The 12,412-nt window shown below is 41.1% G+C and overlaps 1 protein-coding gene across 6 annotated transcripts in view; it reads left to right on the top strand.

Moving 5' to 3' along the window:
* Positions 1–12,412, top strand: part of Thrb (thyroid hormone receptor beta) — a 374,654-nt gene that overhangs the window by 317,115 nt on the left and 45,127 nt on the right. Inside the window, exon 1 of one of the 6 annotated variants that reach the window (XM_058586572.1) lies at positions 8,308–8,650. The exons of the other annotated variants lie outside the window; for them this stretch is intronic. Within the exon in view, the coding sequence (XP_058442555.1) occupies positions 8,323–8,650 (328 nt within the window). The 5' untranslated portion in view covers positions 8,308–8,322. Of the gene's footprint in view, positions 1–8,307; positions 8,651–12,412 lie in introns of those variants that run through there. 6 annotated transcript variants of the gene reach the window in all.

Genomic DNA, 12,412 nt, shown 5'->3' with positions numbered 1-12,412 from the left:
ATGACAATGTCCTTTCGCTTGCAAGGCTCTCGGTTCAGTCATCCATTGGGCCTGCTTCCTTCTGCCTGGGCCCCAGGAGAGTCCTGTTCCCACGGAGCTCCTTCTGCTCCATTGTACCAGATCAGAACCTCTTCCCTATAGGCTACTAAATCCTGCTGGCACTGTTTCAAGTACAATATTTGTAAAAGCTCACTTTGCTCCTTGATGGATTGTGAGCCAGTCTCCCCTCACTACTATCTTGTATTAATGGATTACCAAGAGAAAATTGAGAATACAGTAGGTCTTGATAGGGGGAGAGGTCTGAGCCTCTGTCCCCACCAAAACAGACTCAATCCCAGAGCCCCAAAGCCCTGGCCTTGCTCTGCAGCCCTCTGAGAATTTGCACTTCTGTGTGTTCAGCCTGCTTCTGGGCTCTTTGGTGATGACCACAGCAAGGACACTCTCCTTCTTCAGCTTTTCAGGCTCCTCTGCTCTTGCAAGGTGATCTGGGAGATCCAGGTGAGCTGGGTATCCCTGCTGTCAGCCTCGGCTCTGGCATGTACCCCCAACAGAGCAGAAAACCAGGTTTCTCAGTGTAGTTCATGGAGCCTTTGGAACAGATGTTACAAGAAGCCATCTGAGTGTTGAAAGATATCCAAATGCTAGATAATGTTTTGGTCTTTTGATATCTGGAAACTCGGTCTTATTGTTTTTCAAAGTTAGGACTCCACAATGACCCAGCTCCAGAGATGTGAGCAGGGGCAAGCTCAAGGTTTTGAGAGCAGACAGGTTTGGAAAATGCTAACATACAAAGTCACACAAAGGTGAACAGTTCACTTGTGGGTGAATCTCCAAGGAGGAAATGTACAATGCCTCATTTCCCAAGCTCCTTTGACCACAGAATCTCTTTTTGTCCTTTTTAAAGCATCTCTCAGGGCTGCTATCATGGGACCCCTTTGGGAATATCATCTGGATATTAACCCAGTAGCCATGGTGAGCTGTGAGGGTGGAGCTCAGAGATGCAGCCCCTGGACAATAGCAGCCATGATGTTCCTTTAAAAAGGACTACAAATTACAGTAATCAAGAGGAGGGCAATTCGTGCTAATAACACACCTAGGACTAAGAAAATAAAAGCTCAAATGGTTAGAGTTGGGTATGGTGTGACTTAGAGCTTTTTATATATTTTGGTGGAAGTGCGTCCCCTTCAATCCCCTTCCTCCACAGCATTTTTTTTTTAAACTCTAAAGCACCAGGCTAGTTAGGAAATAAAGGCCTCACCTAAAATAGGAGGCTTGATATGGTCAAAATAGGGGTGAGTTCTGATCCCAATAGCTACCACCTACCCTGTGACAAGTCACTTTATCCCCCTGGGACTCAACTTTCCTCACAAGTCAAATAAAATACACGTGGAATGCACAGCACAGGAGTTCCAGTTATAATATTGTAGGATTCTTGGAAGCCTAGGAGAGGTCTCAGCCGACATCAATTTCCCATGTGTCGGGTGACTGGTGACTTTGGTAGTAGGGATTGAACCCAGGCACACTTAACCACTGAGCCACATCCCCAGCCCTTTTTTATGTTTTATTTAGAGACAGGGTCTCCCTGGGTTGCTTAGGGCCTTACAAAGTTGCTGAGGCTGGCTTTGAACTCACAATTCTCCTGCCTCAGCCTCCCAAGCTGCTGGGATAACAGGTGTGCCCCACTGCGCCCAGCTGTATTGGATGACTTTAAGATAGTGGTTTCAGAGTGCCAAGAGCTTGCCCCTCCTGACATCTCTGCAGCTGGATCATTTGGAGTATTCACTTTGTAAAGCAATAAGGCCGAGTTTCCAGACATCAAAAGACCAAAAGAACATGCTCAAAAAGTATCGTATACCCCTACAGATTATCCCAAAATATATTATCTAGCATTTGGATAACTTTGAACACTCAGATGATAAGACTTGGATCTCTTTCCCCTTTATAAAGGAAACTTTCCTCAATTTGGATAGTTCTTTCGGAGGACAGGAAATCTTTTGGCCTTTTTTAATAACTTTGGGGGAGGGGGAAAAGATGATTGGCAATGATGATAGTAATTCATAATCCCATAATCTCAACTGAGGTAGGGCTAATAAATGGGTCTGTCTCTGGTGCCAAAAGTATATATAAGTGCAAACTGGATGGGCTTTAGACATAGATGTCTCTCAGGAACTCTCCAAGCTTAAGACGGTTCATTTATTTGCAATAAATATGTAAAATGCTGTCCTTAAAAAAAAAAAAAAAAAGCACACAGATCTTGGTTCCTGGTGCACTGAGAGTCCTCCATATTTTTTCTGTGAAAGCAAATATTATTATATGTTGTTATATAATGTGTCACAGACCTTCAGTCCTATAATGGAATCAAGAGGCTCCTGAAATGCAGAGAAAGTGACATTTAAGCTCAGTCTTGATGGCTGAGAAGGCTCTGTTCTGCAAAGAGCCCAAGAAAGGGACATTTCAGACAGAAAAACATGTGAAGTGTCCTTGAGGCAGGGAAGAGCTCGAAGTGTTCCCAGAATGACAAGGACACTGTTTTGGCCGGAGTCGAGTGTGCGAGAGGAGGAGGGTGTTGGTGGGAAGTGGGGAAGGACCACCTTTTAGTAAAGAATGTGGGTTTTATCCTAAAGGCCGTGAGAATCCACTGGAGGTTTTTAAACATGGACGAGATAAAACCTGATCTGCAGTTTTTAAAACATAAGTCTTCAGTTGCTGATCAATAAAAGTACTTGCCACGTGCCTGTAACCCCAGCGGCTCAGGAGGTTGAGGCAGGAGGATCACAGGTTCAAAGCCAGCCTCCGCAACTCAGCAAGACCCTGTCTCTAAATAAAATACAAAAAGGGGCTGGGGAGGTGGCCTCAGTGGTTAAATGCCCCTGGGTTCAATCCTAGCTATAAAGAAAAAAAAAGAAAGAACTAGAGAGGCAAGGCCAGTACAGAGAGCATTTGGGAAGCCCTGTCCGGAGATGATGGCAGTTTGGGCTGCAGTGGCAGCAGAGATGGAGAAACGGTGGAATGGGAACTGTAATCTGGGGGAAGAACCAGTGCACTTACTAATGGATTTGAGGAAGGTGGTGGAGGAAGGAGGAGCCAGGGAGGGCTCCGTAGGTATTTGCTTAAGCTCCTATCTGGATGCTTCTACTGAGGTAGAAGATTACGAGGAACAGATTTCAGAAATAATTAACTGGGAGGTGCCTCCTGGGTATGCAAATGGAGATGGCCAGGTGAGGTGGGCATAAGGTTCTGGTGTCACAGGAAACATCCCGGATGGAGTTACACTTGGATGTCATCTGCAGATAACTGTTATTTAAAGCTGCAAAACAGGGTGAGGATGACCTAGGGGAAAGACTGGCAAACTTTCTAAAGTTCCAGACAGTAAATATTTTCAGCTATAGGTGTCACTCAAAACCACTCACACTCTGCCGCTGTTGTGCAAAGGCTGCCATAGACTGTATATAAACAATTGAGCATAGATGCATTCCAATAAAACTTTATTTACAAAACAAGTGGTGGGCCATATTTGGCCGACAGGTCAAAGTTTGCTGACCTCTGCCCCAGGCTGAGGAGAGCACACACATCCAAGACAGGCTAAAACACTTCAGTAATGATAATTACTATGTACGTATAATTGTGTCACCTACTATGCCATGTCACTATTGTAAGTGCTTTACTATGTTTATTCCATTAATCTTCACAATAAGGTGGATACTGTTTTATCCCTACTTTACAAATAAGACGGGTATTTCACAAATACCATAGGTACTCTTATCTGTTTTACAAAACAAAACCTGTGACATAAGATTTCTTCTTGAGGGAAAATGTCCCGAGCTTGGCATTCCAGGTCTAGTATGGCAGTGCTGTGGACTCCCACAGCCTAGTCATTTGTCCAGCATCCCTAGAGTATGACCCTCATCCTCACAGACCAAAACAGTGACTGGGGCTCCAGCCATCATCTTCACATTGCAGGCAGCAGTTAGAACCAGAAGTAAATGGCATGTACTAGTTGTTCAAAAAAAAAAAAAAAAAAAAAAACTGGCTTTTAAGTTTCCTAGAAACTACCATATACCACTCCCTTCATTGTATCTCATTGGCCAGAATTTATTCACATGGACACTTCCAGGTACAAGGGAGACTGGCAAATACAGTTTTTTCCCAGGGGCCGTGTGCCTAGCTAAAATTAGAGAGTCTATGACTAAAGTGGAAAGTAAGAACATTCAGAAGCTAGAAGTTTCTGACCAGTTGCCCTACTGATTCCTTTCTTGTGCCTTCTTGTAGTTGGTAGCACTGTAAGACATATCTATAGCTCAGTCATCTCGTTTCTCAGGCCCCCAGTGTTGGAGTCCTATATCCCAAGTCGCCTCTTCTGTGAAGCCATCCTTGACCCCTGGGAAGATGCCTGTCCTGTTCCCACATCCTTAGTTGTTCTCGGTCAGTTCTTTCCTGAACTGTCTTGACTGAGTAACTCAAGGGCAGGTAGAGTAAGAATTTAAGAAAATATGTAGTGAAACTGCAAAAGAAGAAAAAGGAATCAGAGCCCCTGTGAGTGCTCGGCAGGATGCCCCCCTGGTCCATGGTGGAAGGGGCTGGGGTCAGACACCCAGCAGAACCATCATGCTCAAATTTCGCTGACTGGGCAACATAAATCAGGGGAACTTTAAAAATCTTGACACTCAGGTTTCACCCCCTAGTGATTAATTCAGACTTTCTGAAGGTGACACCTGGGTATCAGTGTTTTGAAAAGTTTTGTCAGGTGAAATATGACATGCAATTGTATTTGAGAACCTACACAGTTCAAAATAGAGAAAATGCGAGAGAAAACAATTTTCCTCCTTCAGAGACCTTGAGGGCTTTTTGCTTACCTGCATTGCTTTCCCACACAGAGGTAGTTGGTCTTATCCTTTGAAGCTACTTCCTTCCAGCCATAGAAAAAGGTGCATTTATATAATAAATGATTGATTGATTGAAAGGCTTCCAATGAGAATTATTTAAGGCCCTCCTGAGTTTATTTAAGGCAGTTTGATGCACTGTGGGTCAAATAACTCTAAGCTTCTCTTTAAGTAAGTAAATTAGAGCAGTCAGTCAGGGAAATAAGAAACATCTTACTGAAGCTCACCTTATTTGTGACACATAATATGTTCGGATTGCTTTATCGACTTAGAAGGGTGCAGATCGATCTCCGGTGACAGATGTGATGGCTGCCATCAGGATGGGAGGGGCCGTGCCCGAGAGCCCCTGAGTGCTCGGCTCAGTTTTCAGCAAGCAGCAGAGTTTCCTGCCTTCTGTGCAAGTAAAGAACAGTCCCATTTGCTATTGTTTTCTCTAAAAGATAGGGGGAGTGAGGACATTAGTGCTCTTTTCCTAGTTAAAGATTTCTGGGTGAATTCAGTTGTTTTGTTCAGTTCAATAAAAATGCTGTTGACTCTTGCGGGTATTTCAAACATTTAGCAGAAAATGAGAGGAATAAAGTTGCTCAGGAACTTTTTTTTTTTTAACTGCAATATGTATATCCAGTTCTAGGGTGAATAACACTGGATTGGTTTTTTTTGTTGTTGTTGTTTTTTTCTAATGGGGATTGAGCTCAGGGTGTTTAACCACTGAGCCACATCCCCAGCCCTTTTTAAATTTTGAGACAGGATCTCACAAAGTTTCTTAGGGCCTCCCTAAGCTGCTGAGGCTGCCTTTGAACTTGTGATCCTCCTGCCACGGCCTCCCGAGCCTCTGGGATCACAGGCGTGCGCCACCACACCAGGCAACGTTGGGTTTTCCAAGCACATTTAGTGACTTCTGAAATTTGTTTTTAAGCGTTCTTTTGGAATGAAAGTCGAGACTCTGGCTTGAGTTGATATTGTTACTGGTGAAAAGCAAGACATGGCTTGGATTTGTGCCTTCAGTGAAGGAGAGAGGAAGCCAGGAAACGCACTGGGCAAAACTGCAAAATCAGATGGAGCCAGCACATGGCTCCCAACCAGAAAAAGAGGCCGTGGATCATGTATAGTTGCCAGGAAAGAAAACTGCTTTATTGAAAGGTTAATTTTCAGATTAGTTTTGAGAAATTTGAGATAAATAAATGAGATCAGACAAAAAACATAAGGCCTGGATCCTTTTTCCTCGGGTTTGCAGAAAATAGTCATTGCTTCCAATAAAATGTTTTGACATTTTCAGTTGGGAGAAAATGTTAATTGTGATGTTATGTGTATGTGTTCTTAAAAACACTTGCAAATAAATCCTTTATTTGTTTTAAGAGTAATCAGAGTGTAAAAACACTATTGAGATGCTAGTTGTGTTCTCTATACCTATGGAAACTGTAACGCTGTCTAGGGTGTTGCAATTCATTTTCCAGGTTCAAACATGAACATTCCTTTACTTGTTTTGTAATTCAGTTGCAGTTTTCTGGGGAGTCCTGGGGATCTGCCTCGGGTTTTTTTTTTCTCATTTTAATTCATATTTTGCTTTTTATTTATTTGTGAAAATGTCAGCAAAGACTACATGGTGACCACTGATTTGTATATTTAACACCTACTATTAAGCTATTTAGTGGTAGGAACGTGTGTGTGGTTTTTGTTTTAGTACCACCATCCCTGCTTTAAATTTAACAGTCACCACATAGTTTGTCAATTTTGGGGGGGAAGTAGGGGGTTACCAGGGATTGAACCTAGAGGTGCTTAATCGCTAAGCCATATCCCTAGCCCTTTCTTTTTATTTTGAGACAGGGTCTCGTTAATTTGCTTAGGGCCTTACTAAGTTGCTGAGGCTGGCCTTCAACATGTGATCCTCTTGCCTCAGCCTCCCAAACCACTGGATTACAGGTATGAGCCTCCAAACCCCACTGTCCAATGATTTTTACTCCCTCCTTTCTCCTGTATGCCCCTGCTGCAGAATTCCATGTTGCAACTGATGGCTGGAGCTACAGATTCAAAGCAAAGATCTCATTGTGAAGTATTATAGTGTGGCATTGTCTGTGGCCCCTCAGGAGTGAAATACCAACAAGGTCACATATTGATGGACCAGCAGAGACCCAAATGTAAGCTGAGGCCAGCTCAGCAGTGTGTCTAAGGCGCTCCTATCTTAACAGAAAGCAGCTTCAGCTCTTACTGACATATGAGGTAGAACAACACATGGATATGGACACATACACTGGCCACCTTCCACAGGGAGAAGATGCCATTAGTAATCACTTTGGGGAGCATTTGCAATCCAATTTGATATCTGTTAACTTCTCAGTTCAAAGATATGACTATTCTTACAGAGAACACTTTTCTCTCTTAAATCATCATCTTCAAATACCAATGTGTGCGTGAATATACTTAAATCGCATTAAAGCTTGAAAATAATTTCAAAAGCAGATTTGGATGGAAATAAAACAGGTGTATTAAAATTTTCTGACTACTAATGATCAGAGTTTTGTTGAGCACAAACAGAACAGGAGGATGGCTATACTTTCTCTCACATCCTTATAAACAAAGTACAAAGACAGTTAAGTTGCAAGTCTCGCATAGATTAGTATGAATGACATAAAAGATGATCAGGTGCATGGAACAGGACAGAATGCACAGCGTCCAACACCATTTGCAAATGTGGCCTTCCTTGGCATGTTTTAAAAACCAGTGGGACCTGTATGTCATGGGAAAATAGTGGATCCTGCCAGTAAAAGCCAATCAGTAACACTCAACAACAGATTCGACCACTAATGTTGGTACAACCAGATTAATGTGTTGGAGTCAGTTGTCGGGCTCATTACTACTGGATTTTCTCTGGTCCATGCTAATGAACTAGATTATTGATTTTAGGATTGTCTGTGTATTCGAGGATATTCTCTAAGATGTCTTTATACTATTTCATGCTTAAGTTGTCATTCTGTCATAATGACATAACAATGAGTAATCATTTTCTAATCATGTTGAACGGGGTTAAAACTGTGTATAAAATGAATCTTCCCGGCTTGAGAGCAACAGGCACATTCTTGCTGTCACTCCCCTATCTGGGTGGAGGTCACTCCTACCTGCCTGCCACCTTCCCCAGGAATTAGCTGCATGCCCAGCTTAAGACCTGTATAGTGATAAATCTGCTTTCCAATATGTTTGAATGGCAGGAGAGCTCCAAAGACACCTCCGTCTAAATAGGATTTTAGCACTTCAGGTGCTCTTCCAAAGTACAGCAGGCTGGGTTGCTGTGTTGGTTGGTGGTGTTTATTCATCTCCCCTTCTCATTTCATGTGTATGTATGTTTGCTTCTTGGCGTATATGCCCGGCTCTCGGGGTGTATGGGTTTGGTGAATGCATGCATAGAGTGTGTGTATATGTAAAGTAGAAACCGAACCAGGATCACAAAATGAACTACTGTATGCAAGAAATATATGAAGTGCACCCGGCTGCCGGCAGCAATTGCTACATGCAGCCCACTGACTATTTCACGTATTTTGAAGATAGTCCGGGTTACAGTGGTTGTGATGTTCAGGCTGTGCCCAGTAACAACAGATATATGGAACAGGCCTGGGCACTGAATCAGCCTTATACCTGTAGTTACCCTGGAAACATGTTGAAAAGCAAGGACTCTGACTTGGACATGGCCCTGAATCAATACAGCCAACCTGAATATTTCCCTGAAGAAAAGCCTACTTTTTCTCAAGCGAAGTCGCCATCGTACTCTCAAAAAAAAGGTAGGGACCTTTTTGCTTCCATTTGTTCAAAGTTTCGGTGTTTGTTTCCGTTTCGTTTTAAAAGTTAGTTTTGTGTCTGGCTTCTTCAAATCTTTGGATTTGAACGGCGAATATTCGAAATGAAAAAGCAGCAGAGAGAGATGTTGCTAGGTGATTGAAGGACTCTGAGAACACTAAGATTTCCAAGCATTTTCTTTCTTCATGTATAAAAGCAGGATAGGTTGGTTTTCTGGGCTGTGTTTGGCATGTGAGGACAAATGTATGTACATCCCAAAATATTACTGCTTTCTTTGCTTAAAAAAAAAAAAATACGTGAAATCTTCCCTTGCTGGCTAGGTGTGGTAGTGTTTGAGCTGGGAACATTCTCACCGGTTCAAGTTCAGACCAAAAAATTCACTAGACTTTTTCTTAGCACTTTAGAGTAAAAGTTTATTTTTGGTAAGCAGTAAAATAGTGAATTTTTTTATAGTACTATCAGTTGGTAGGTGACACTTTGTAAATATTCATTTTCACAGATTTAAATTTTTCCATGTAAACTGTAGAAAATCTATTTGTGACCACAAACAGGAACAATGTAAAACTCCAACAGTAATAGATAAACTTTAAGGTCACAGCGTGTGGGTAAAGTATAACATGTCTGCAATCAACTCCAATGAACTTGCTATATAAAAGCAAGTGAAATATCCTTTAGAATATCCAATGTTAAAATAAGGGCAATATCCCTTTATCTTAATTTTCTATCCATAGAACATTTCTTGCATTAACAAAAATAAAAGCAAATGGGTACTACTACTGGAACTATTGATGTAATTTCTCAAGAAGTGCTTAAAAAAAAAAAAGTTTAAATTCTAGTATGGAGATGCCAGAACTTGTTTCTTTCTGATTATGACCTATAAGACATTGCTTAGGGAACCACAATTTCTCTGTGAAACTAATCTTTAAATAATGTGCTTTATTTGTGGTTCCTATGAAAATTATCATTTGCTTTTCTTAATGTGACTCTGTAATTAAAAGTAGCCAGCGATGAAAACAAGTCATTTAAAAACTAAAATCCCTGTTAACTTTTTACTAGCTAGAGTGCTATTCTACAACTTCCAGATATGAATTACGAAAGGGATCATAGCATTAAACATTTAGTGTTGTTCTTCTATAGTTTAAGTTCTGCATCCTCTTGAAGGGCATCAAAATTTCCCATTTATTGCCAGGGGACATGCCATGAAAGTTCCCTAACGGGGACATTTGAGACAGAGTGTGTGCTTTTTTTCATTTAACGTCATAGTAATATACCTTTGAAAAGAAGAAATTAACATTGCCTCATTAAATATGACAGGTTGTACCTTTAGTAATGTTGCAGGATCAGAATAAGACAGTGGTATCTGTCTAGCTGCAGATTCTACTATTCTTAAAAATTCCTGCAGAACTTTCTGGTCTCTTTTCCTTTTTTTTTTTTTTTTTTTTTTTCATTATATTTTTCTTCAAGCAGCACTGGGGAAAAGTTGCTTATAAAATACGAAGCCAGGGATTCTTTACTAATTAATTTGATGCATGAACCAGAGGAAAAGACGCATCATATGCATATATTGATGTAATTTCTCAAAGCCATATGCCATCGAAAGGCCACTGCCACCTGCCAGACTCAGTAAATCAAAGCAGGCAAGTAGTCTTAAATGCACCATTATTTACTGTTACAAGTCTTCAAGTAAATCCCAGTAAAACTAAACCCAGCTGTTAACTGTCTCTTAGGACAAAAGGTTGTACCCAACATGTTTATCCATATCGATCCACTATTGATTTTTATTGTTGGAAGATATAAGTAGTGTCTCGTTAAGACAAAATTAAGACTATAAACAGGTGTTCAGTGGGGCAGGCCTCATTTTCAATTGGATTTTCATCTATTTCATGAAAGTCATAATTCCTTTGTTGCTGTCACAGTAGCTCTATGAATCTTCAGTAATACAGCTGCTTTTTTTTTTGAATGGTTTATTCTCTAAACTTTAATTAGAGCTTCCTAATCGTCTTGTTTAAAAACATATATATATTAAAAGTACACATGGAAGGAAAGCTAGGAGAGTAGTAGGCTTACCAGCATGGGGGAATATTTGCTTATACAAAACCAGGGATTACTTAATTGGTAGACTTTAGAGTGACATTTAGTTTTCCTCGAGTTTATGTTTCTTTCATTTGTAACCAAGGAGGGAAAAAATTATCATTTACTCCTGAAGCCCTGCAAACATGAACCAAGTCTGAAGTCAGACTTCACTTCACTGAATCATGTTTAAAATTAAACTTCGAGACTGGAGATTTAGGTCAATGTCATTTTCACACCGAGGAGAACTGAAATGCAAAACATAGGATTTGTCTGATTTTTTTTATGGGGAAGATGAGAAAATAAAATTTGAATTTTTTAAACTTTAGGGACAAACAGAACCCAACCAATCACTCACAAGGCACGAGCTACTTAGTTACTGTCTTGTGGCATGATCGTTATTTGTTACGTTTGAGTCGGTCACCACGGCCAGCTCTAATTGCATGCATCCGTTCTGGAGGAAGGAGAAATGGTAAGTTTGGGAATCAGATAAAGAATTGACAGTCAGGTTATTGTGCTTCTCTTTTGTGGCTGGGGTTCCAGCATAGTTAAAAGTTGACAAATCTCCATTATCTCCCAACCTACCTACCCTCTCTCTCTGTCCCCCCACCATTCTCTCTTCCTGTCTACGGGCTATTAACAACAGACATTCCAATTACATTCCAAAGTCCTGGAACAGCTTGTATCCGGCCACCCTGAAAGGCAGCTTTGCCAGTCACCCTCTGTCCATTTAAAGAGAATCCTTCCCAGGAGTCTGTACTGGGCAACTCTCCTGCACAGGACTCTGCATTCCCTTCTATATGCCATCTTCATAGAACCTTCACCTTCAACAAGTTAGTTGCTAGAGCATTTGCATCGGACTCAGTTATCAGTCCAGGAGAAGGACTTTCTGGTTTTCACTTGGGCCAAGGAGATGGGGTGTTGATCTGTTTAGTTTTGCTTTGGATTGCACAGCTACATTTTTAGTTTTGCAGAAAGAAAAATAACTGAAGCAGAAACTCTGCAGAAAACTGTACTTCCTGATTCTGCTTTTATTGCATCTGTAAGACAAGATTCATTCTCCTTTCATATTCTGTTGCCTCCATGTGACATTAGAAATGGAAATGAAATGGTAAGTCAGGAGATGTTTGAAGTGGCCCACATCAAAGAGGACTGGATTAAAAAGAAGAGTTAAGCCCCAAAGAAATAGGATTTCTAATTAGAATTTCTTTGGCCTCTTTTAGAGAACAATTGCTACATGGTGGAATTGGGGATGGAGAGATTCAAAAGTCTATACCCCAAAATGATATCACATGAAAAACAGGTACTCATCCCTAGAATCATACCCAGTCTAGGGAAAATCAGGCAGGACATGGAAGATCATGAATTCCACTCCATAATCACTGCTGGCTATAAACTTGAATGTAAGATGACATACTATGTCCTCCCTGTTCTCCTTCCCTCATCCTTTATTTCCCCTCCAACACTCTGTCTTCCTCCCCTCCTCTAGTTGAATTTAAGTTAAATACAGATGCCATCAGTTCACCCAGAGAACTGTTGAGAATTACAGACATCATCTCTTTAAGTCATGAACACTGAGGCAAGAGAGTCACAAGTTCAAAGCCAGCCTTGGCAATTGATCCATGCTCTAAGCAATGTAGGGAGACCCTGTCTCAAAATTTTTAAAAAGGGCTGGA

Source organism: Marmota monax, unplaced genomic scaffold (assembly GCF_021218885.2).
Source record: "Marmota monax isolate L192 unplaced genomic scaffold, Marmota_monax_Labrador192_F-V1.1 WCK01_AAM20220418_F8-fsc00152, whole genome shotgun sequence".
Taxonomy (NCBI): Eukaryota; Metazoa; Chordata; class Mammalia; order Rodentia; family Sciuridae; genus Marmota; species Marmota monax.
This window is presented reverse-complemented; position numbering and strand designations above follow the sequence as displayed.